Source organism: Phoxinus phoxinus (assembly GCF_949152265.1).
Source record: "Phoxinus phoxinus genome assembly, chromosome: 19".
In the NCBI taxonomy this organism is placed as follows: Eukaryota; Metazoa; Chordata; class Actinopteri; order Cypriniformes; family Leuciscidae; genus Phoxinus; species Phoxinus phoxinus.
In genome coordinates, this window is record NC_136894.1 from 3,108,795 (window position 1) to 3,130,625 (window position 21,831).

Consider the following 21,831-nt stretch of genomic DNA (forward strand, 5'->3'; position numbering starts at 1 on the left):
AGAAGCGATTTTGGCGAGCGACAACCATTAGGAAAGAAGCCTTTCAGTGGAGCTCACCGTCACCGTCTCGAGTGCAGTTAAGACAGAAGAGTTCGAGGGCGATTTCACTGTTTTATATGTTTTGACTGTAACTAACCACAAACACATGGATATAATAAAATGATGCATGGAAAAAACTGTTAATTTAGCACTGCTGCAGACAGTTGATGTTCCAGTTTCCTGCTTTATGTTTCCTGGGGGTAATCCATCAGCCAGAAACTGAAGCTTCCCCCGGGCGCCGCCATTCTAGCAGAACATCACGTGCTGTTAGCATTCCATTGACTTTTGACATTGACATTTTGGTGTCACTTTGACAGCGAATAACTTTACATCTGAGGTGTTTAAAGACTCCATTTGTCCATTATTTATTTCTAAAGAAACACGACAATTTATAAAAGGCTCCATTACTTTGTATCTTACGTTATGGCCCCGTAGAAGCAGTTTTTGTAAAAATAAACATAACCACGCGACTGTCGCACAGTCGAGAAATTACCGTATAGACCGGCGGAGAAGCTCGCAAGCAATCGGGGGGACGTGGAGGCATAAAGTCAAGGGAGAAGCCCATAGAGAGTGATAAAGTTGCTCCTGCTGCTAGCTCATGGACAGCTAATACTCAGGCTCTGCGTCTCTGCGAGATTCGGAAGGGAATGATTCAGATTTCTCTCGGCACAGCTACTAGAAGACGGACAGCTGTCAGACAGGTTACTCACGTCACATCTACGTCGTCAAGCTCAGTTTGAGCCTGCGCAGTTCGCCCGGCCATCAGGAAGTGAGTGCTTCTAATTGACTTCACTTTTCTCCATTGAAACCTATGGGGTCGCTGTGTCCATCTTATCTACTGTCTATGATGAGATCGCGCGAGCTTGGTTTTTGTTTACCGGTAACTTGTTGCACTCGCTGGCTTATGTTATTTAGCCTATTCAGCCTCCCAGGAATATGTTCTTTATGCTATTGTGTCGCTGAATAACTGTTAGTGTGTTATGTTAACATACCGGACACCTTCAGCCTGTTGTTCTGTGTGCTGTTGTGTAGTTGAATAACTTGCCTTTCCAGATTAAATGTCTGTTCTTGGTCTTGGATTTTGTGAAATAAATTTCTAAATAAATTTATATAGTCCACTGCGACTTATATATGTTTTTTTCCTCTTCATGATGCATTTTTTGACTGATGCGACTTATACTCTGAAAAATTACGTACCCATCTGATAGTACTTGTTAGAAGCAGTCGTCAAACAGCAGGAGAGAACATCAGTCTGTGAGTGTTTACTTTTCTCAGTAGATTTTAACGCGGCTGGCGTGTTTTTTCAATTGTTTTCAATGCGCCACGCTTTTAAAACGCCACAAGTGTAACGAGGCGCTGAGTGTCTTTTTTACGCTGAAGCGCTCAACGTTTTTTACAGGTCGCAGAGAGTTGAAGAATGTTCAACTTTGGGTAAAACGCAGTGCTCATCACTGTCACTTTTTCTCCATCACAGTGGAGGGGGGGCGGGACTAATACCACACCTGTCAGGACTCTGGTTTGATCTTCAGCCTTTCTGCTGTGTTTGTCTTGTGTCTTGATTGTCAGTTCACCTCACTCTACCATCACAGCTGAATCCCACTCTCATTACTCACACACCTGTTTCCCATTTCTGCACTGATTGTCTCCACTACTTAGGCCCGTTTACACAAAGGGAAGACGCAGATATTTCCCTGCGGTTTGACCTCTCATTTACACGAAACCCCCGTTTTTATCACAGAAAACGATTATTTCTCTAAACTCCGGCCAAAGTGGAGATTTCTGAAAACGGCAGTTATATGTTGTCGTGTCAACTGGGAGAAACGGGGTTTTAGGTTCTCTCTTGTCGATTCTGAGGATTCTGATTGGCTTGCATGGCTTTATCCTTCTCCCTACACTGCCGCCCATAGGTTTGGCATAGTTATGATGGCGCTCGACGGCGTATTTATCCGGGTTGTGTGCACGATGTTATTATTGAAAACGGAGGGGGGGAAATATTCGTTTCTCTAAATACCCGGCTATGTGTAAATGTGGCCTTATGCTTCTCTCTTTCTTTGGTTCTCTGTCAGTGTGTCTTGGTTTCCGTCCGTTTCACCACTGTCCCCTTGCCCGAAAGTCTTGTTTTGGTTGCTTTTAAACCTTTAAAGCCTTGTCTGATTAATTTAATCCTGTTTTGTTGTTTATTTGCCTAGTTCCTGTTCCCTGTCTCGACTTAGCTTGCTTTCCTGGTTTTTGACCCCCCTGCCTGTCCTGGACTATTGACTTGGCTTTTTCCTTGAAACGTTTGGTTCGTTACTGTTTTTTTGACCCCAGCCTGTCCATTGGATTTCGACTCTGCCTCGCCCTCTTACTTGGTGGCTTGGCTACTAATTATTTTGTGTTTTGTTTTGTTTTGCTTCAACCTTTTGGATAATAAATTCCATTCTCAATTGATCTGCTCTTGGGGCCCTGTTAACTCTGCACCACCCTAACACACACCGACCAACCATCACATTCTGCTTGTACAATAAAGGCATCGGATGAAACGGACTCAGACATAAAGGCATCGGGCGAAACGGACTCAGACATAAAGGCATCGGATGAAACGGACTCAGACATAAAGGCATCGGATGAAACGGACTCAGACATAAAGGCATCGGATGAAACGGACTCAGACACAAAGGCATCGGGCGAAACGGACTCAGACATAAAGGCATCGGATGAAACGGACTCAGTCATAAAGGCATCGGATGAAACGGACTCAGACATAAAGGCATCGGATGAAACGGACTCAGACATAAAGGCATCGGATGAAACGGACTCAGACATAAAGGCATCGGATGAAACGGACTCAGTCATAAAGGCATCGGGCGAAACGGACTCAGACATAAAGGCATCGGATGAAACGGACTCAGACATAAAGGCATCGGGCGAAACGGACTCAGACATAAAGGCATCGGATGAAACGGACTCAGTCATAAAGGCATCGGATGAAACGGACTCAGACATAAAGGCATCGGGCGAAACGGACACAGACATAAAGGCATCGGATGAGACGGACTCAGACATAAAGGCATCGGATGAAACGGACTCAGACATAAAGGCATCGGATGAAACGGACTCAGACATAAAGGCATCGGATGAAACGGACTCAGACATAAAGGCATCGGATGAAACGGACTCAGTCATAAAGGGATCGGATGAAACGGACTCAGACATAAAGGCATCGGATGAAACGGACTCAGACATAAAGGCATCGGATGAAACGGACTCAGACATAAAGGCATCGGATGAAATGGACTCAGACATAAAGGCATCGGATGAAACGGACTGAGAGGTCTGAGGCTGTTTCGTCTGATCCCTAATTGTACGAGACCTGACACCTGACATTGTTTTTCCTGAGACCTGAAGCTTTTCAGTCTGAGGCGCGATGCCGTTTTGTCCAATGACTGAAGCCTTTTAGTCTGAGGCATGATGCCTTGTCTTCATATGGCTGAGGTCTGAGGATGTCCTAAAATGTACACCGTACATCTGATAGTACTTGTTAGAAGAAGCAGTCGAACAGCAGGAGAGAACATCAGTCTTAGGGCATGCCTCCACCCCTTCCAGTCAGGCGAGGGGTGTGTGTAAAAATGAAGTTAGTGGAGAGGACAACCGGTGTGGCAGTGTCCTCTGATCTGATCCAGGTCTGTCAGGGCCAATAGGCTGAGACCTGAATGACTAGAAAAAGATGTAATGAAATCAGCTTTGTTTACAGCGGACTGGCAATTCCAGAGACCAATAGGAAAAGAGAATATACTAGAAGACACTGGAAATGTACGCAGGTTGTTAGGATTGTACCGCCTCCGACGTGTGACATTAGATTTACGTATGTTAGTAATAGTAGGGATTTGAAAACACAGTGTAAGAGAGCTCACAAACAGAAAGATCAGCTGTCAGAAATCTTTGAAAGAAAGACCTTCCTATCAGAGTATGTTACACAGCTTCTTGTCCAGGCGCTTGTTCTATCCAGACTGGACTATTGTAATGCTCTCCTGGCTGGTCTTCCAGCTTGCTCTGTCAAACCTCTGCAACTGATCCAGAATGCTGCAGCTAGAGTGGTCTTTAACGAGCCGAAGAGAGCACACGTCACTCCTTTCCTCACAAAATTGCACTGGTTGCCGGTTGCCGCTCGCATCAAATTCAAGCCACTGACGTTTGCCTACAGAACAACCACTGGCACTGCTCCCCTGTACCTAAACTCATTACTTCAGACTTATGTGCCATCCAGAAACTTGCGCTCTATTGTTCTCATTTGTAAGTCGCTTTGGATAAAAGCGTCTGCTAAATTAATAAATGTAAAAAAAAAAGTGTGCGTGCGTGTGTGCATGTTCAATATACAGTAGGCTAGGCCTATGTCCAAGTTGAAGCTTTATATTTTTATCTGAATCATTGGAGTTATGCAAACAAGAGTTGTTCCCTAACAGATTTCAAAGTTTCTCTTTTCTTCTTCTTCTGTATTTTCTTCTTCTAAATGTTCATATTTTCATATTACTATAAATGCTTTCTTGACCTGTCAGTGATGTCATTGTTCAGTGTTGCAGTATCTTATCAAGGAAACAAGAGGGTGTAGGCTATAATAAGAAAGAAAAGCTACCCCTTCTCCTCATTAGATACGTTTTTCCGTAGAAATATAGGCTATACTTTTTTCTTGTTTAGTCAAATGTGACAACATGCCCCATAGGTGGGGTAGCCTACATTGTAACATGACCATAAAACAGATTAAAATGTTATCTGATCTAATAAAAAAATATACAAGACAATCTACAATTCTCAAAAAAATACAATTATTAACGTTTTCATATAAAATAATGGCATTTTTTAATAATTAAAAATAAACTAATTTTTGAGTTTGACAAACACACAGCAAAACACAACTATACAGCTAGTTTAAAACATAATAATTTCTGAACAATTCATAATTTCTGAATAATGACTCTCAGTCTTTATTCACCTTTTTTTTCATGGTTTCTCTAAAAAAAAATATAGAGAATATAATAGCATAGTTGTAAAAGGGGCACATTGTAACGCAGCAACTGGGATTTAAGCCTGGTTAGCCCGTCGTCTGCTGGTTAGATCAGCATTAAATAATTATCTCATCTAACAGATAGTCTATACAATTAAAATAATATCAGATTTCTCATTTTAAATAAACACAACAAATAGAAATGAAAAATTTACATAAGTAAGAAATGTACTTTGGCTGTGGTTAAATAAATGTTCTGTCATGATTCTGCATCTAGTCCTTGTCTTTAAGTCTTGAGGCAGGATCATGACAGACCCATGTTTTGTGTGCAAGCACATGGCCTTGTGTTTGGGCTGTGTGCTTGTGTTGTCTCGTTACTCATCCACGCCCCCTTGTTCTCCTCGTTAGTCATTATTGTTTCATCTGTCACCTGTTGACATTATTAGTTTCTCCCTATTTAATCCCCTTGTGTTTGCTGTCCTGTGCCGGTTCATTGTCTATCATACGTTGTCAAACTTTGTGTGAAACTACCCATGAGTTACCTGTTGTAAGTCTTGTCTGGAAAGTAGTTTTTGATCTTGTCTTTACTGTTAGTTTAGTGTCTAGTTTATTTTCTGAGTCTTAGTCTTATGTTGTCTGTCTAAAGTAGTCTTTTGTTCCTGTCTATGTTTTGCCCCCTCGTGGGTTTTGTTTTCCCTGTTTTTGTCTTTAATTAAACATTGTGTGTTGCATACTGTCTGCGCTTGGGTTCATCTGCTATCCACATAACATGTTCAGTGATATAATAATAATAATATAATAATAATACATTTTAAGGCACATTTCATGGCACTCAAGGACACCTTACAAAATCCATAAAAGCAATGACATTAAACAATAAAACCAATACAGCAACAAACATTAAATCAAATAAAAGCCTGCCTAAACAGATTTTAAGACGAGATTTAAAGACCGAAAAACTGTTGCAAACTTCTACAGGAAGTGAGTTCCATAATGGGGAGCCGCATAACTGTCACGGCTCCACCATCTGCACACTCCGCCCACGCTCCCCGGATTACTGATTCACCATACCTGTACCTCGTCACCTGCTCACTATTACATTCACTTCCACTTCACATCCTTGTCTGATCTCGTCTTTCCATGCACACATACGCTACCTCAACCCTTACCTGAACTACTTACCTGTGATCCTCGTCATCCGATTCCGTTCCACGAACCTTCTGCCATCTCCAGTGACTCTCTCCTGTGTTTGTCATCTAGCTCGTTCCAATCTCCATCTGTGAAGGGCAGTTCTGTTATTCATCAGCTACGTTCCATTCATCTCATCCTCATTGTATTCAACTCACCATTTACATCTGCTGGCTTCCGTGCTTCTGTTCAAATTAACATCCGCAGCCATATCACCCTGTAGCCCAAGACCGGTTGCCCACTGAAGCTAAGCGGGGCTGAGCCTGGTTAGTACCTGGATGGGAGACTCCTGGGAAATCCAGGTTGCTGCTGGTAGAGGTGTTAGTGAGGCCAGCAGGGGGCGCTCACCCTGTGGTCTGTGTGGGACCTAGTCTCAGCCTCAGACGTCACGCCCACGGAACGTTGGCTAAACGTCTGATGCATATGGTACACTTAACTGGAAACACTTCAGGAATGTCGAAGTCGTCATCTGATTGGTTGAATTTTATCGGATTTCCGGGGGGCGCGAGTGTCGCGTTTATTTTTGGTCCGCCGGGAAACAAAGCGCAGACGTGTGATTGCGGAAGAAAAACTGTTGTGTTTACATGAGTGACAATGAGCATTTATCAAGATCAGCTAAACGTAGAGAGTATGCGAGGTTCACGGCATAGACTCTTTAAGAGATGTCCAGGAGTTTTGTTTGAGGCACTTAGTGGAGACTTATTGCACGCCGGTCTGTTGTTGTGGGGACATGTCCACGCCCCCGAAACGTGACGCTGAACGAAACAAACTGTAATTGGTTGTTTGACATGACGGTCAAACGGCCTTTTGGGCGGGCCTTAGCCAAAGAAAGCTGCTATGAATTCCAGACCTTCAGCCGTCAGTCGAAGGTCTGGCTACGCGAGACTATGTGGGACATAGAAATCCCAGGATGTCCTTCGTAAAAGAGTAGGGGTGTCCTGGCCAAAATATGCCCCTTGGCCTCTGTCCATCATGGCCTCCTAATCATCCCCATACACTGATTGGCTCTGTCTCCTCTCCACCGGTAAGCTGGTGTGTGGTGGGCGTTCTGGCGCAATATGGCTGCCGTCGCATCATCCAAGTGGATGCTGCACATTGGTGGTGGTTGAGGAGATTCCCCGCTTCTATGTAAAGCACTTTGAGGTCTCAGAAAAAGCGCTATATAAATGTAACGAATTATTATTATCCGTTATATTTTACTCGCCTGTCTGCCTCATCACTATCCGTGACAATAACCAAAAGCTTTGTGACCCCATAGAAGTTGTGTGAGTGCGTGGAGGAACAAGTTTAAGTGCAGAAGCCAATCTTAAAATGCGGGAAGGAGTATGAACAAGATCTACAAGATATGAAGGAGCCAATTTGTTAAGTGCTTTGTAAGTTAAAGTCAAATCTTAAAATTTACACGGAATTTAACTGGGAGCCAATGCAAATTTTGTAAATGGGAGAAATATGTTAAAAAATTTACGTTTTGGTGGTGACTCGAGCTGCGGCATTTTGTACCAACTGTAATTTATGTAAAAATTTGGAAGGAAGCCCATAATACAAGGCATTTTAACCTGATTTGACAGAGGAACAGGACAATTATTTATAACCACAAAATAAATATTTGATTTAGCGCACACACACACACATATATATATATTTATATACACACATGCAATATTTATACACAAACTTTTATTTTAGATTTTTTTTTTCATCTAATATCCACTATAAAATCTTAATATTTATATGGAGAGAATAAATAGTCAATATTTATAGGCTAATCATATTTACATATATAGAAAAAGATGGGGACAGTAGATCTTTGATGTTAGGAAAAATACCTGAATTAACTTTTAATAAGCTTTTAATATTCAGTCAGTTTACACGTGCACAGAAACTTGTTTTGATGTGAGCTTAGAGCCTTAGCTGGAAAAAGGGAGCTTTAAAACATTCATTATAAATGAATAATTAATCTTCTATACTATAGTATACCATCTATGGCAGACATACACAACTCAACAGTGTGATCATGACCTGGGTGCGCCTTTGCTTTGTCCCATGAGCAACAATCCACCATCTGTCTGTCTGCTCGCTGTGGAAAGAGGAAGAGATAGGAAGAGAAGAAGGGAGAGCTGGGATATGGAGTGCGTTTGTGAAACTCCACGGGGCAAATTTTTTGTACGTTATGCAAATTGACAAACTCAAACAACGCCTGAAGTAAAACACCTTCGTTGTGTTTGTAGTTGTCAGTTAGCTGTGACTGTAGATGAGCGCTGGCGATGGTTGGGACTGGGAGGAGTTTCAACACTGAAAGGGTTAAGCCGTTCATTACGAACCGACCCTTGTGTTTTCTTATCGGCGCTGAGACGTTCGAGCGGGCAGGACTCGGCCGAGCGCGAACAGGTTTCGCCAGGGCTGCTTTTCGCCTTGAAGCTCAATAGCTTTGGGTGGGGTTTCCACCGACACCAGGAATGTACCGCGGATGCGTTCGCTGAACAGGGGGAGAAAATAATCGACTTTTTAGGGACGGAAAAAAGTTTATTCAGCGGCGACTGCAAGTAACTCCAACCGTAAAGGTAAGAACGAGTTCGAAAGTCTCAACTTACGAGCGCGAGAGTCTCAAGTTTATGAAACAGAAGAGAGTCAAAAAGTGTTGAAGAGCAGTTGAGGGTTGACAGTGCAAAAACGTTGTAGCCTATGGAAACTATCAAGCTTGCTTCAAACGTTTTTATTATTAAACGTTCTTTGCACTTTAATCTGAAACAGACACGACATGGTTAAACTATTCCAGCCTATTGAAAGAGTTTGAAGTAAGCGCATTAAAACAATTGAGTTAGCCTAAACTTGTCTGAACAGTCAGTTTGGAGTTGATGAGTGAAGCTTTGTGCGCGTGGACATGATTATTTCATCATTTATGAACAGTTATAAACACGGTAAATGTTCTTAAAACTACGAAATATTAGTATTTTATTAAGAGTTAGTCTACTATTGATCTTTGAAATGGTTCAGTGTCGTGGGCGCACAAAATTGTTCCTTTATCAAAGTAGGACTTTGGTTAGGGATTGGTTCATGTCATCTTACATTGTCTCAAAACATTGCACAACTCGAAATATTAAATTATCAATCTGTATTTTGTACTTGCACTGATTATTTTTGTGGGTGAGGCAGGTAAACCTCACCATGAACAGACATGCGCATTCCTCTCATTGTCATCTTTCATAATTCCCTACACATGGTTGAGCTTGAGTTATGATATGACATTTTAATTTTGCACTTGTTGAAACAAGAAGCTCTGTTGGAGATTTCTAAGAGGGTGTTGATAGTTGATTACTGGCAGACTAAATCTAACAGAAACTAACTTACAGCACATTATAATAATTATTGGATGTTTTTATTGGGAAGAAATGTTTTAGGGAAATCTAGCATGGTTTCAATGAGCTGAGATAAAAAATATCTAGAACCAGATGGGCAAAAGTTAAAGTAGCCTGTGTGTATTTAAAATAATAATAATAATAATAATACAATGGGCCATTAAAAGAAATATTCAATGTCACATTAGTGTTGGACATAAATAGAGAAAACTGGATGTTGTAATGTGATTTTGAAGAGCATTTGCAGATGGAAATATATTATTGCTGATACCTATGAATAAATATTTTCATGTTATGGCCAACAAAAATGATAAATGGCTGAAATTCTATTAAATAAAGTAAAAATAAAACACTAAAATCAGTGTTGTTCTAAATACAAGAGAATTAATGCATCACAACATTATAATGCACAGTATGACAAATGGATATTCACTTTGAGATTCGCTAAAGATTACATGTAACAGTGTTATTCAATTATCAGTGTTTGAGATTAACTGTAAATGAGAATTAGATGATGGCAAAGGTAATCTAAATGTAAAAAATAACAACTGAATATAGGCCTACAACATACCAATAAATAAATAAAAATCTCTAATATCGGCCAATAACCACTATGATACTGATATATTGTGTGTCTAGTCAGGATAACTAAAGAAATCACTTGAACTGTCCTTTTAAGCATCGAAATAAAGATGGTTATATAGTTTTTTTCTTCATTTTAATATCATACGCAATTTGTTGCTGCTGTAAATATAACAAAATTTCACTATGAGCCGAATATTACCTTCTTCATAAAAGAGTCAAGGATTCATTATGAAAATGTATTTGGTCATGCAAAAATATTTTTTTGCCTGCTGAAAATAATTACAAAAACAAAGCTGTGACTGCCTGTCTCACTGCCTGTCGTCAATGGGATAGTTCATCCAAAAATGACACTTCGGTATGTGCAGACATACAGTACATACTCTCAAAAGCAAAAGTGAATCATATCTAACTGTTGGCACTTGCAGTGTAGACCCACATGTATAAGGTTTGCTCTGGTTCAAAGTAATTTCATAACATCTCTTGGGTATTTTTTTCTTTTCACATTTGGCCATCCATTTGCGAAACCAACACAGTCTGAATTATTATTATTATAAGTCAGTCATTGGGTTTACATTAAGTTCAGAATAAAGTGAAGCAGTGCGGATGAATCCACTCCAACATGATTTACAGGTCTGGGTGTCGACTCTCTTAAGGAAACATGCTGACAGCACAGGTTTCAGATAAGCTGACAAAACTTAATTATGATGATTAATCAAGGCTAGACATGAGTAGATGCATTTTTGGGGGGCATCACATAACATTCCCGTTAACAAATTTTTATGAGTCTCTTGTACATATGGGAGTTAACAACATATAATAGGCATGCTATGAAACATGTCTTGGTTAATTTATGACCTGCTCAAAGTCTGATTCTAACTTGCGTAGTTAACGCAGCGAGTCTCTTTCACAAGAGCAAAACACTCCCTTCTTTGATTCAGTCATGTGTCTTCAGTTTTTCCCTTTCTGTTTATGTCTTTTCGCTTCCCCTCTTGCCCACAATGAGTCACTCGCCAACAGGCTGACACCGTTTCCCTGGTGATGTCTAAAATACAAACAAATGTACACAAGTGGCCACAACAACCTTCAAAAACGTTCATACTGTGGCCTAACCTTGCTTAGGGGTCATTGTCTGAAGGCCGAGAACAGATAGGAATTTCATATGTACACAATGAGTCAAGCAGAGTTTTTCGGCAGGTCGATCCTACTTAGCATGCTTTGCATGCACTTTTTTTTTTTTTTTTTTTGCATAAATATTTCATAATACACTTCTAGTCTTTTGACTGATTCATGATCTGAGTTGTACAACAAATAATATTGTCTTAGCATGCAGAATTTGTGCTTCCTGGATCCTGTTGTTTCATAGTGCATATAGTAAATTATATAAGTGTTATTTCCTATTTGATAATGACTGTTGCCTAGTAGTAGGCAGACGTTGCTTACAGCAAACATGTTTGTGCTAAAATTGCACAAAATCTTCTGCAATAATATTGGACAGAATAGTGTAATAGAATAGTTTCCAGATGCTCTAATTAGATTATTCCACATGCTTATTTATTGAAAAATGTTGTTTCTTAGGTTGGTTTCCCGGCTCCACCATGGCCCACCGCTCCCAGAGTTCTTCATTGGGAGACAACCCCCTGGATCCCAATTATTTGCGTCCGCATTACCGGGAAGAGTATCGCATGGCTATTGATGCCCTGGTGGAGGAGGACACTGAGGGCTACTACAACTTTTTACAAAGTGCTAATGTAGTTGACTTTTTATCAAGGTCAGAGATTGAGCATATTAAAAGCACTGTACATTCACCACAGTGTGCTGGAAATGTACCAGAACTGCCATATCAAGACATAGATGAGGATGGGTCTTCTGACACATACTGGCCAATGCATTCTGACTTGGATGCACCAGAACTAGACCTCGGCTGGCCTCTGCAGCAACACTGTTTTGTGGGACCCACAGAGGTCACAGTTTTGGTAAACCCTGGTGTACCCGAAGTGCCCAACATTAAGGAGCAGGCACGGCGACTCATCAAAAATGCTCATCAGGTTAGTGACTTCTAATTTATAAATAACATCAGGCTGGATTTTCCTCTGTAAAAAAACATGTTTAAAATGATGAGCACTTAGGCTATATGAAATGAAGACTATGACCAGCCAATTAATACTTATTTTACGTTGGTTATTGCACATAGAATAAAATGATCATAGCAGGCTGCAAATTGGGCATTTTTGCAATGGCTTCAGTAAATGAAAACGTTTGTGTGATCAGTGCTGATCGTGATATCGCTGACATTGATATTGGTCAGTGCAACATAAAAATGACTGTGCACCTTTTGAGAACATAAATCATACACATTTTGTGCCATAATTGCATGTCATTTTAAATCAGATTTAGACGATATCAGTTGGTTCTTTAGGAAAAAGCTATGCTTTTTTAATTTTTTCATTCTTACAATCTTGAATTGTAAGTAAAGTTTAGTAAAAGTGCAAAAAAGCTTGTATCTTGTAACTTGACTAGTTTTAATTGTCAAGGTGATTCCTTATTGCAATTTTTTTCTCTCTCTTTCTAACAGGTCATTGCAGTGGTGATGGATATTTTCACAGATGTTGATATATTTTCTGATCTTCTGGATGCTACAGCACGTCATGTGCCTGTCTATATCTTGCTGGATGAACAAAATGCCCATCATTTTGTTAACATGGTGGCAAGCTGTAAAGTTAACCTGGATATGATCCATGTAAGTTCAGCTGATCTCAACTAGCCTAAGTTTTAATTAAAAGTTTAAGAAAATACAGGCTTAATGGTGGCTTCACTGGTTACAGATGATGCGGGTACGGACAGTAGCAGGCGTTACCTATTTCTGCCGCTCAGGGAAATCATTTAAAGGTCAAGTGATGGACCGCTTTCTTCTGACCGACTGCAGAGCAGTGATCAGTGGAAATTACAGGTGAGCTCAGTGACATTTGAATGCAGATAAGAATTATTCTCTGGATCATATGGCATTCTAAATGTTTCTTTCTCTCTTTTTTCCAGCTTTATGTGGTCTTTTGAGAAGATCCACCGCTGCATCGCCCATCTGTTCCTTGGAGAACTAGTTTCCAGTTTTGATGAGGAGTTTCGTATTTTGTTTGCTCAGTCTCAGCCTCTTGTTGTTGAAAATGCCCTTGTACCCATGCCACAAGATAGTTACCTTGGCAGCCAGTTTGGCTTTAAAAGGACTCAATCACTAAGGAATCCCAGAGGATATCCTCGCCAGCCTGAACTTACTGGTTACCCATACGGGGATCGTCTTGAGTCTTTACTACCTTTTCGGAGGGATGACCAGTTCCGCCATACGATTGAACCAATTGCAGGTCCTATGCAGGTCACAAAATATGCAACACAGCAGTTCAGGATGCAACAGTCATTCTTGGATCAAGGACGCTCAATGATGGCGTCCCAGCAGCTGGAAATGAACGCCTTTAAGAGGCATAGCTATGCAGAGGGAACCCGCGAGACCTACTCCTCCTCCCGGCAGTACATGAAACATCGTGTAATGAACAACTTGGAGGAGAAGGAATCGCATTACCAGCGAGAACAGCATTACTATCAGAGCGAGGGCATGGGACCTGATTCTGAGCGCGGGCCATATGACCGTCTTAACTATGGCACGTACCAGACAGATCAACAGTCTGATTCTGCATATCCCCCTGAACTTGAAGCACCAGGAAATATGAATGTTTTATCCTCTGATGACCTCAAAAGTGATTCAGAAAAACAATATTACGCAGGAGGGGGACGCTATGATCCACAAAACAACAAGAGGCCTGCTGCGGGCCACTCATATGCCTGTCAGAGTTCGCCAACTCAGCCTCATCCTCCAGACCAGAAGCAGTTGTTCTCCTCTGGAGAGCAGGTACGCCAGTCCCAGGATCCCAGTGTGAAGCAGGGATTGCGGAGCTGGAGAATCAACTCTTATCTCAGCACTTATGAAGATACAGGAGAGGAGGGCCTGCATCAGCCCATGGGTCCTGATGCTTTTGATGAGCCACATCAACAACCTGACAGCAGACTTCATGGCTCAGAGGGGCCAGGCCTTAATTTTCCAAATAGAGAGCGTCCAAATATCCCAACTAAGCCAAACATTGACTTGCGACCGCGCTATGGTAAACCCATAATCCAAGATAGGAATCCGGTAAAAGATATTCTCTCTGACCTGGGTCCCACAAGTACTGATACATTAAAGCCAGCTATTTCAGCTTCATCACTAGCATCTTCAACAGACAATGAGAAGGAGGCGGAAACAAGGGAACCAAGGGAAATCAGCATTACCAAGCACGAGTCGTTCCGATCTCGAATTAACCCAATGTTGCAAAGGAGCTCAAGACTACGGTCTTCTTTAATCTTCAGCTCCTCAAAGCTGGAGCAACACAGTTCCTTGCAAGCTAAGTCTGGTGGGGAGTTACAAGAGGAGAGAGATGAGAGTGAGCCTGTTCGATACTCATCCATTGTGGCAGAGATTCTTGAGAAGAGGAGATCGCTGTCAAGAGAGCCATTTGATTGGACTAAGCATAAAAAACCAGATGAAAAAGATGTTAAAAATGCATCAACAGGTGACCTGACTACGATCAGAGACTCCAAAGAGGAGCCTATCAAAGAAAAGGAGAAACCCGACAACCCTGAACCTAAGGACAATAAAGTTACACAGCCAACCAAGCCTTCGACATCTCAGCAAACAACTTCTTCCCTAAACGTGAATGATCCAGCAAGCCGACTTCAGTATTTCAAAGATCAGGAAAAAAAGAGAAAGACCTCACAATCAGAGTTAGATTTAGTTAAAAGTAGAGAAGCAGCCATGAAAAAGCCAGACGTCTCTGATACAGCAACCAAACTTCCAAATCTGTTTGTTTCTTCAGAGGAGTCCACTGTAAAGACACAAGAACCCTCATATACACTATCAGATCCTGTAACACAGCACCTGGCATTCACATCACATCCAAAACCTTCTGAAGTCTGTGTGGACAGGCCATACACAAACAGCAAATCTCTGACAGAGAGCACAGCTGATGCAGCAAAGAAAGAGCCTGCTAAGGAACCTGCTAAGGAACCAACTAAGTCACTCCGGACTTTCCCTTCACCCAAGTTCTTAAAACCTTTCAAAAGCTCTCAGTCCACCTCTCATCGTCGGATCTCATGCGGTGAGGAGATTCTCACGGATGCGACAGATGCTGAAAAGACAGATGCTGAAAAGCTTAAGAAGTCCCGCAGCCTCAGCTCATCGGGCATGTCCCGCACAGAGTCCAAAGAAAGCCTGAGCTCCCTACACCTCGGGAACTCTGATGGCAAAGATACGAAGGCCCTTGACTTCCTCAAGAAACAAACGCAGAGACTGAAGGGTTTGCTTGGGCCAAAGGGAGAAAAGAAGCACTCAGGAGTGTCCAACTCTCAAGACGACAAGTCAATGAAAACAGTCCCTGAGGTGCAAGAGGATCCCTCAGACAAAGAGAAACCCTCTGAATCCAAATCATCTTTAACCACAGTAGACACCAACAAGCCCAATGCTAAACCGACTCAATCACGCTATCAGTCCTCTACCTCGAATGTAATATTCAGCAGCAACCTCAGGGATGATACCAAGGTGATCCTTGAGCAAATCTCAGCAAATAGCCAGAAGAACAGACAGCAGAATGAAGAGTCTGGGAAAAGCGAGGGGAGCAAGGTAGACGACGTTTCCAACTCATCCTTACAGGTTCAAAGAAACCGGTTCGGCCGCACTCCAGTCAACCCACAGGAGAGGGACAATCTGCTGAAGAGAATAGAGAGCATGCGCAAAGAAAAGAAAGTCTACAGTCGCTTTGAGGTACTTTTTCGTAACCAAGAAGAGTGTTGCTGGGAACAGGGAAATAAAGAGAAGGCAGAGCAAGTCTGACTACATTAATCACATGAGATTCTTGTACCATATTTGTAATGTATTTTGTGAAATATATAAATTCTAAGCATAATGTAGCATTTAATGTCTAGTTATATTTATTGACGAATTGTCTTTTTCCCTTTACGTTGTTTATTTATTATTTGCCTTTACATTCTCTTGTGGTATGCATAGAATTTACAAATCTCTTTACATTTCAACATTAAAATTCAGTGTCGTTATATCCTATTTCATGCAGCGTTTCATCTATTTATGTTTTCATTTATGATAGAAATAAATGGATTAGACTATCACAGAATCTCCTGTACTATTTGTGGGATGTTTCATTCACATATCTGTCACTCTACTTCAACAGATGGGGAATAACCTGGGATAACAAAACTTGGAGGAAGGGGCCAATGTTCCTCCCAGAGAACTGTAAAGAGAACCTGAAACTGAACTAAAAATTGTACCAAACATCCCCAATACTGCTGTGAACTGACAGAGAAGCAAGTAAGTCGCTTCAGATAAAAGCGTCTGCTAAATGACTAGTAACCTAAATGGTCCATGGATCTCATATAAACACCACGAAAATAGCACAAGCTCAAATATGAGGAGTCTTGCTGCAGCAGGAGAAATATTCCTCGCTCTGTGCCAATCTGAGCCCACAGATGATTCACTTTGTCCTTATAAGGCATCAGGGCATACCTCAACAGTAATTGCACACAATCCCTGCTGGATAGAGAATCACAAAATCAGGCCAAAGGAGGGTTTGAACATCAAGAGGCTTTTTTTTTTCTACTGGACCTTTTAGTTCCTTGTGATCCATATATATATATATATAAACATGTCACGGCAGAACCTGAGATATGCTACTCTGAAGGCACTAAAACACACCCTCGTTAAAGTACACCACACAAACGCCCCTGGACACGTCATGCTGAATTTATGCTTTGGCGGTGACTGTGCCAATGGATCACAGGCATAAAGGAAAATGGAGATGGTTGGTAGACAACGCTTTTACTTGTGAAGGCAAAGAACACTGAAACTGAAAATGTAAACTACAACAAAATGACTGGAATGACTGGAAAGGGATGTATGAAAATGAAAGGATGCTTGTTCATTCCTCTATTTAAATGGTGCTGTCAAGGAAGTGGATTGAAAGCTGAGAAAGTGATGTGGGGAAGATAAATGAATTTTATTACACCAGCAATCAGATTTTGCAGTATAATAGCTGCAGACCTACTACACATGTACATTCCTGCATTAACTGTGTTTTCAGGAGAATCTGTAAAATATTAGGTTTATAAAGATGTTCTCAGGACTGGGCTTTGGCCTGTATTTTGTCAATGCAAAATGAAATTAAGATAGAATGGTATTACTGAACACCAAAGAATTCCCAGAGTGCCCTGCTGGATGTGTCATAGGACTGATTTATGGAAACTGGAAGTTGATCTAATGAGGATTATCGGATGGAGGAGTTTGAATTTGATAGAGTGTCATCAATGCAGTTTATGTATATAAATACAAATCTTGGGGAATTTAGGCTTGTTTACAAACTTTTTTTTATTGTGTCTTATAAATTCTGAATAAATGGTTTAGAAACGTGTATATTCTAGGTATGGGTATGATTTAATTGAGGTTTATATCAGTATTTGTACTTTTTTTTGATGGCATAACACAACAACAGTACATATGGCAACAAGTTAGATGTTAGAAAACACTTCTCTAACTTCTCTATCTGCTGTAAAATTAGCATTTGTTGGAATTCAGTAGGGACTCAACTCAAGTTTGCGAAATGCGACACATTCATGGTGCTTTTTCATAAGTGTCCATGTGCATCTCTGCATGCTGGGTGTGGCTTAACCCGTCCAGCAGCTTGGTCAACTGCTCCAGCTTCTGTTGCTCTGTAGGGATAGACACACAAACACACAGGAAAGTATCAGATTACTCTGAGGATGAAGTTGGTCTCTTGTTTAAGGATGTGGAGAGCTCAGTTTTAGGTTTTGAGGACACTTGTGAATGAGGTTACTGTGCAATCCTATCCTTGCAAGTCATCTAACCTTAGGATGTAAAAAAAAAAAGGCGGCGGCTGAATTCAGAATACCATACAACTCTTACTATACTATCATTATTCAGCACTAGCATGCTAATACAGTAGTGGCCAAAAGTGATGTCTGGCCTTGGAAAATTGACATCTTCACCCTTTGTAAAATATTATACAAAAAATTGTAAGGATATTATGTAGTTTTATTTATGATAACGTATTGAAACATGCCAAATTGTACAGACATCATTTTTGGCCAAGCTGTCATACAAAGAATTTATGAACATGCAAAAACAAGCGAGAAATGCTTTAAAATGCTGCGAATGCACATGCAAACTTGACTAGTCCTAGTCATGAAGGTGTGGATACGCTCTTTCCTAAGCGCTAAAACACGGGCGTACAAAGAATTCACAACATTATTTTAATTTAAAGTAGTATAAAATAAAACCTGTAGCTTGCCTTTTTTGCTAAATAATTTTGCCAGATAAATACCTTAACCAAGTTTAACGTTTTGTTCCTCCTTTATATTTACCGGTAAATATTTTTCCTCATATTTTGATGGTTCAATTGAACTTTTAGGGTTATTAAAAACAAATATCCCCTCCAGACGTTACTTTTGGCCACTACTGTATACGCTATTCTGCCTCGTGGACTGGTCAAATGAGTCATTTCGGAAAAATGACTGTATTAATTTGACTTCAATGGCTGAATGAAACCAGAAAGCATCAAATGTCACACTGAACATGCAGCTACACACTGGTCACACTGGAAAGGGCCATAAAACTTAAGCAATGGAACAAAATGAACAAAACGTACCAGCTTTCAGCAGCTGCTCAGTGGTGTATTCTGCAGACTGTATTTCTGCTGGAAGTCTTTGTGGAGTCTGTAAAAAGAAAAGAAAATGGAACGCAAAATGCAACCAATCTGTAACTAATAAAGCCGTTTACATTTTATAAGTAGAGAAAGCTTATATGTTTTTATTTAAATATCCATTTAATTAGACCACTTACAAAGACAGTAGACAGGTTTTTATGCTGCTCAATTAACTGCTGGAGCTGATTCTCAAACTTCATTCTAAAATAAATGAGATAAAAATCAGTTTCAATATACAATACGCTCTTTTATTTTACATTTCTTAATCCTGATACCATCAGCAACGGCTGCTGAACTAGTAGGTTTCCGCATTTCATTAAGAATATGGGCAGGGCATTGCATTAATGTTCTAGCGATACATGCAAAAATGTACAGTATGTTATTTTTTTTAAGAAGTTGTGACAGCATCTCATCTCTAATTCTGATATCTAAAGAGATAGTAATGCTTAAATTAAATGGGAGGAGGAGTTTCCATTCGCTGCTATAAACAGTGAGTCATACCGAATCTTTCTGTGCTTTAGTTTCGTCTCCTGGATCTGAAAGCAGTACTGCTTTACCAGTTCCTCTTTCTGATGGTTCTGCTCAAGCTGCCTACAGAGTTACAAGTTAGACTTTAAATCAGACATGAAGATGACACCCGGTACAAACATTTCTGTCAACAATTTCTCTCAACGGCATCCTATTTTTAATCTGATGTGTGTACTGGACTGGTATTGAGTGAATACACACCCTGGCCTGTACAAGACCAAAGCTCAATGTTTAGTGAGCTCAATGTTTAGGTGACTCATGTTGTGTTTTACACGTTAGCAGTTTCCATATGGTGTGCAGTAATTCAGAGCTTAAATACCCATGAGTGTTATTTGGATATCTACCTTTGTGCCTCTAGCTGGATGTCCTCACATTTGAGCTGCATAGATCTATTTAACTCTGTATGAAAAGAATATTTGTGGTAATACTGTAAATATATCTGATAACAAGGCTTAAATGTAACTTATTGGTGATTTCATGTACAGTAATGATGATCATTCAACTTGTGTGGTTCTATACAGTGTTATATAAATGCAAATCCCTCAGTATTTGGTTTTAGACGAGCACCTTCCTTTTCATTTAATGTTCCCTCCAACTGTAAGGCTTCAGCAGTTACTGTAAAAAAAAGAGAAAAGAAAACGAATTTGAATGAATAGTAATGTATAATTCATGGTCATTTGCCATTTAAAAGGATAGTTCACCCAAAAATGAAAATGCTGTCATCATTTACCGACCATCAAGTGTTTCCAAACCTGTATTAATTTCTTTCTTGTGTTGAACACAAAAAAATATATATTTTGAAGAACGTTGGTAACCAGACAGTTGACAGTAGCCATTGATTGAGTCATTTATTTCCTACTATACAAGTCAAGAGCTACCGTCGCCTGTTTGATTACTATAATCCTTTAAAATATCTTCTTTTGTGTTCAACAGAACAAAGAAACTCATACAGGTTTGGAACAACTTGAGGTGGAGTAAGCAATGACAAAATTTTAATTTTTGGCATTCCTTTAAGGTAATGCAATCATACATACAGGTATCTTCCTCCTCCTTTCTAGCACATATGAAGAGTGTAGTTTCCTTCACCTCATCTTCAAGGCTTTTCTTCGCTGAAATCAATATATGGGTGTTAATTTTTTGCTTTTTAAAAAGTGTTAATTTACAGTCTTAAAGGTGCCAATTGGCAATTTACCTTGTTGCAGATTCCTGAGTTTGATCAACAGCTCCACTGGTCTCGGTTCTGTTCGCTTGTCTATAAAACAATACCAAATGTTGTGTAAGAAATACAAAGGCATTAAGTTCCATTGAGTGGACAAACATTAAAAATCTGGTTTATGGGTGAGGCCTTCTCTATGGGAAAAACTAAGAGAAGTAACGAAACAAACACAAACTCGTCGGTTTAGTGGAATTATTTTTTAATTAACTATTTTAAAAAGAGATGTAATAGAAAATCATTAATATAACAGTTTGTCAGCGATTCATGTCATACCTGGGCTTTTTGGTGTCTTTATAATATCTTCAATGCTGAATGATGACTCTGTACAAAACGATATTTAGCAAGCTGCAATACTCAAAACTCAAACTGCTTAGCTGACAAACGTTAGTCAACACCTCTACACAAAAATAAAACAACAACCTACCAAGTAGAAGACTCATTACGACGCCAGTTATGTATTAAATACAACGAAATATCTCTAAATTTGTAAAGTGAATAAATATGTTAATGAGAATGTCGTTTGTTGTCAGTTGGAATATCTGATCGTCCACGCGCACTTTTCCAACTGCTGTTCACGCGCAGCTGTCTTTTGAATAATTGTATTGAGTATTCTCGTTAAAACTTAAACCATGCCTTTATATAACATCTATATACAATTATGAATTAAACTTAATTTCATCAATATTGATTTAGCAAGGGATCACAGAGACCTCTAAACGCCATTTGGTTTGTTAATTGGTAATTTGGCGCCATCATCTGGTAAAGCACGGAATTACACGCAGCGTGGAATTATGAATAAAAATTAATAGGCAAATTAAAAGTCTCTTTTCTTGAATCCTTTGCTACTCGTTTAAATGCAAAACTACAGTTCGCTTAAGCAAGTGTTGGATCAGACTACTAAGGGATTTGTTTAAACTAAAGAAACACGTTATTTTACAGTGTCTTTGTTGCAGGTTACATTTAGTATAGTATATAATTACTATAAATTGTGTTTAATTACATAAAACGAACCTAATCCTAACCCTATAGTAAGTTCATGTAGTTAAATTATTATTACTCATTACCTTAAATGTATAATTACACTGATTTATACTTTATTTTAGGGTGTCCATGTTACAAAGTTTTTAAATA

General features: G+C 39.9%; 2 protein-coding genes across 2 annotated transcripts; one reads left to right on the forward strand and one right to left on the reverse strand.

The window, feature by feature from the left end:
- The first annotated feature begins 8,289 nt into the window (after nt 1-8,289).
- On the forward strand, nt 8,290-17,645 carry fam83hb (family with sequence similarity 83 member Hb). The gene is made up of 6 exons (XM_079589907.1): nt 8,290-8,769; nt 11,725-12,194; nt 12,722-12,886; nt 12,972-13,096; nt 13,183-15,988; nt 16,413-17,645. Exons 2-6 carry the CDS (start codon nt 11,745-11,747, stop codon nt 16,431-16,433), a joined length of 3,567 nt encoding a protein of 1,188 aa, XP_079446033.1. The 5' UTR covers nt 8,290-8,769; nt 11,725-11,744; the 3' UTR covers nt 16,434-17,645.
- Nucleotides 17,646-17,799: 154 nt separating this feature from the next.
- LOC306986565 (synaptonemal complex central element protein 1) lies at nt 17,800-21,466 on the reverse strand. The gene is made up of 10 exons (XM_079589909.1): nt 21,125-21,466; nt 20,974-21,021; nt 20,677-20,736; nt 20,519-20,593; nt 20,052-20,099; nt 19,829-19,883; nt 19,458-19,547; nt 19,094-19,157; nt 18,900-18,966; nt 17,800-17,943 (listed from the first exon to the last, which is right to left on the reverse strand). The coding sequence occupies exons 1-10, from the start codon at nt 21,138-21,140 to the stop codon at nt 17,846-17,848; spliced, it is 621 nt and encodes a 206-aa protein (XP_079446035.1). The 5' UTR covers nt 21,141-21,466; the 3' UTR covers nt 17,800-17,845.
- Between the last annotated feature and the right edge of the window lie 365 nt (nt 21,467-21,831).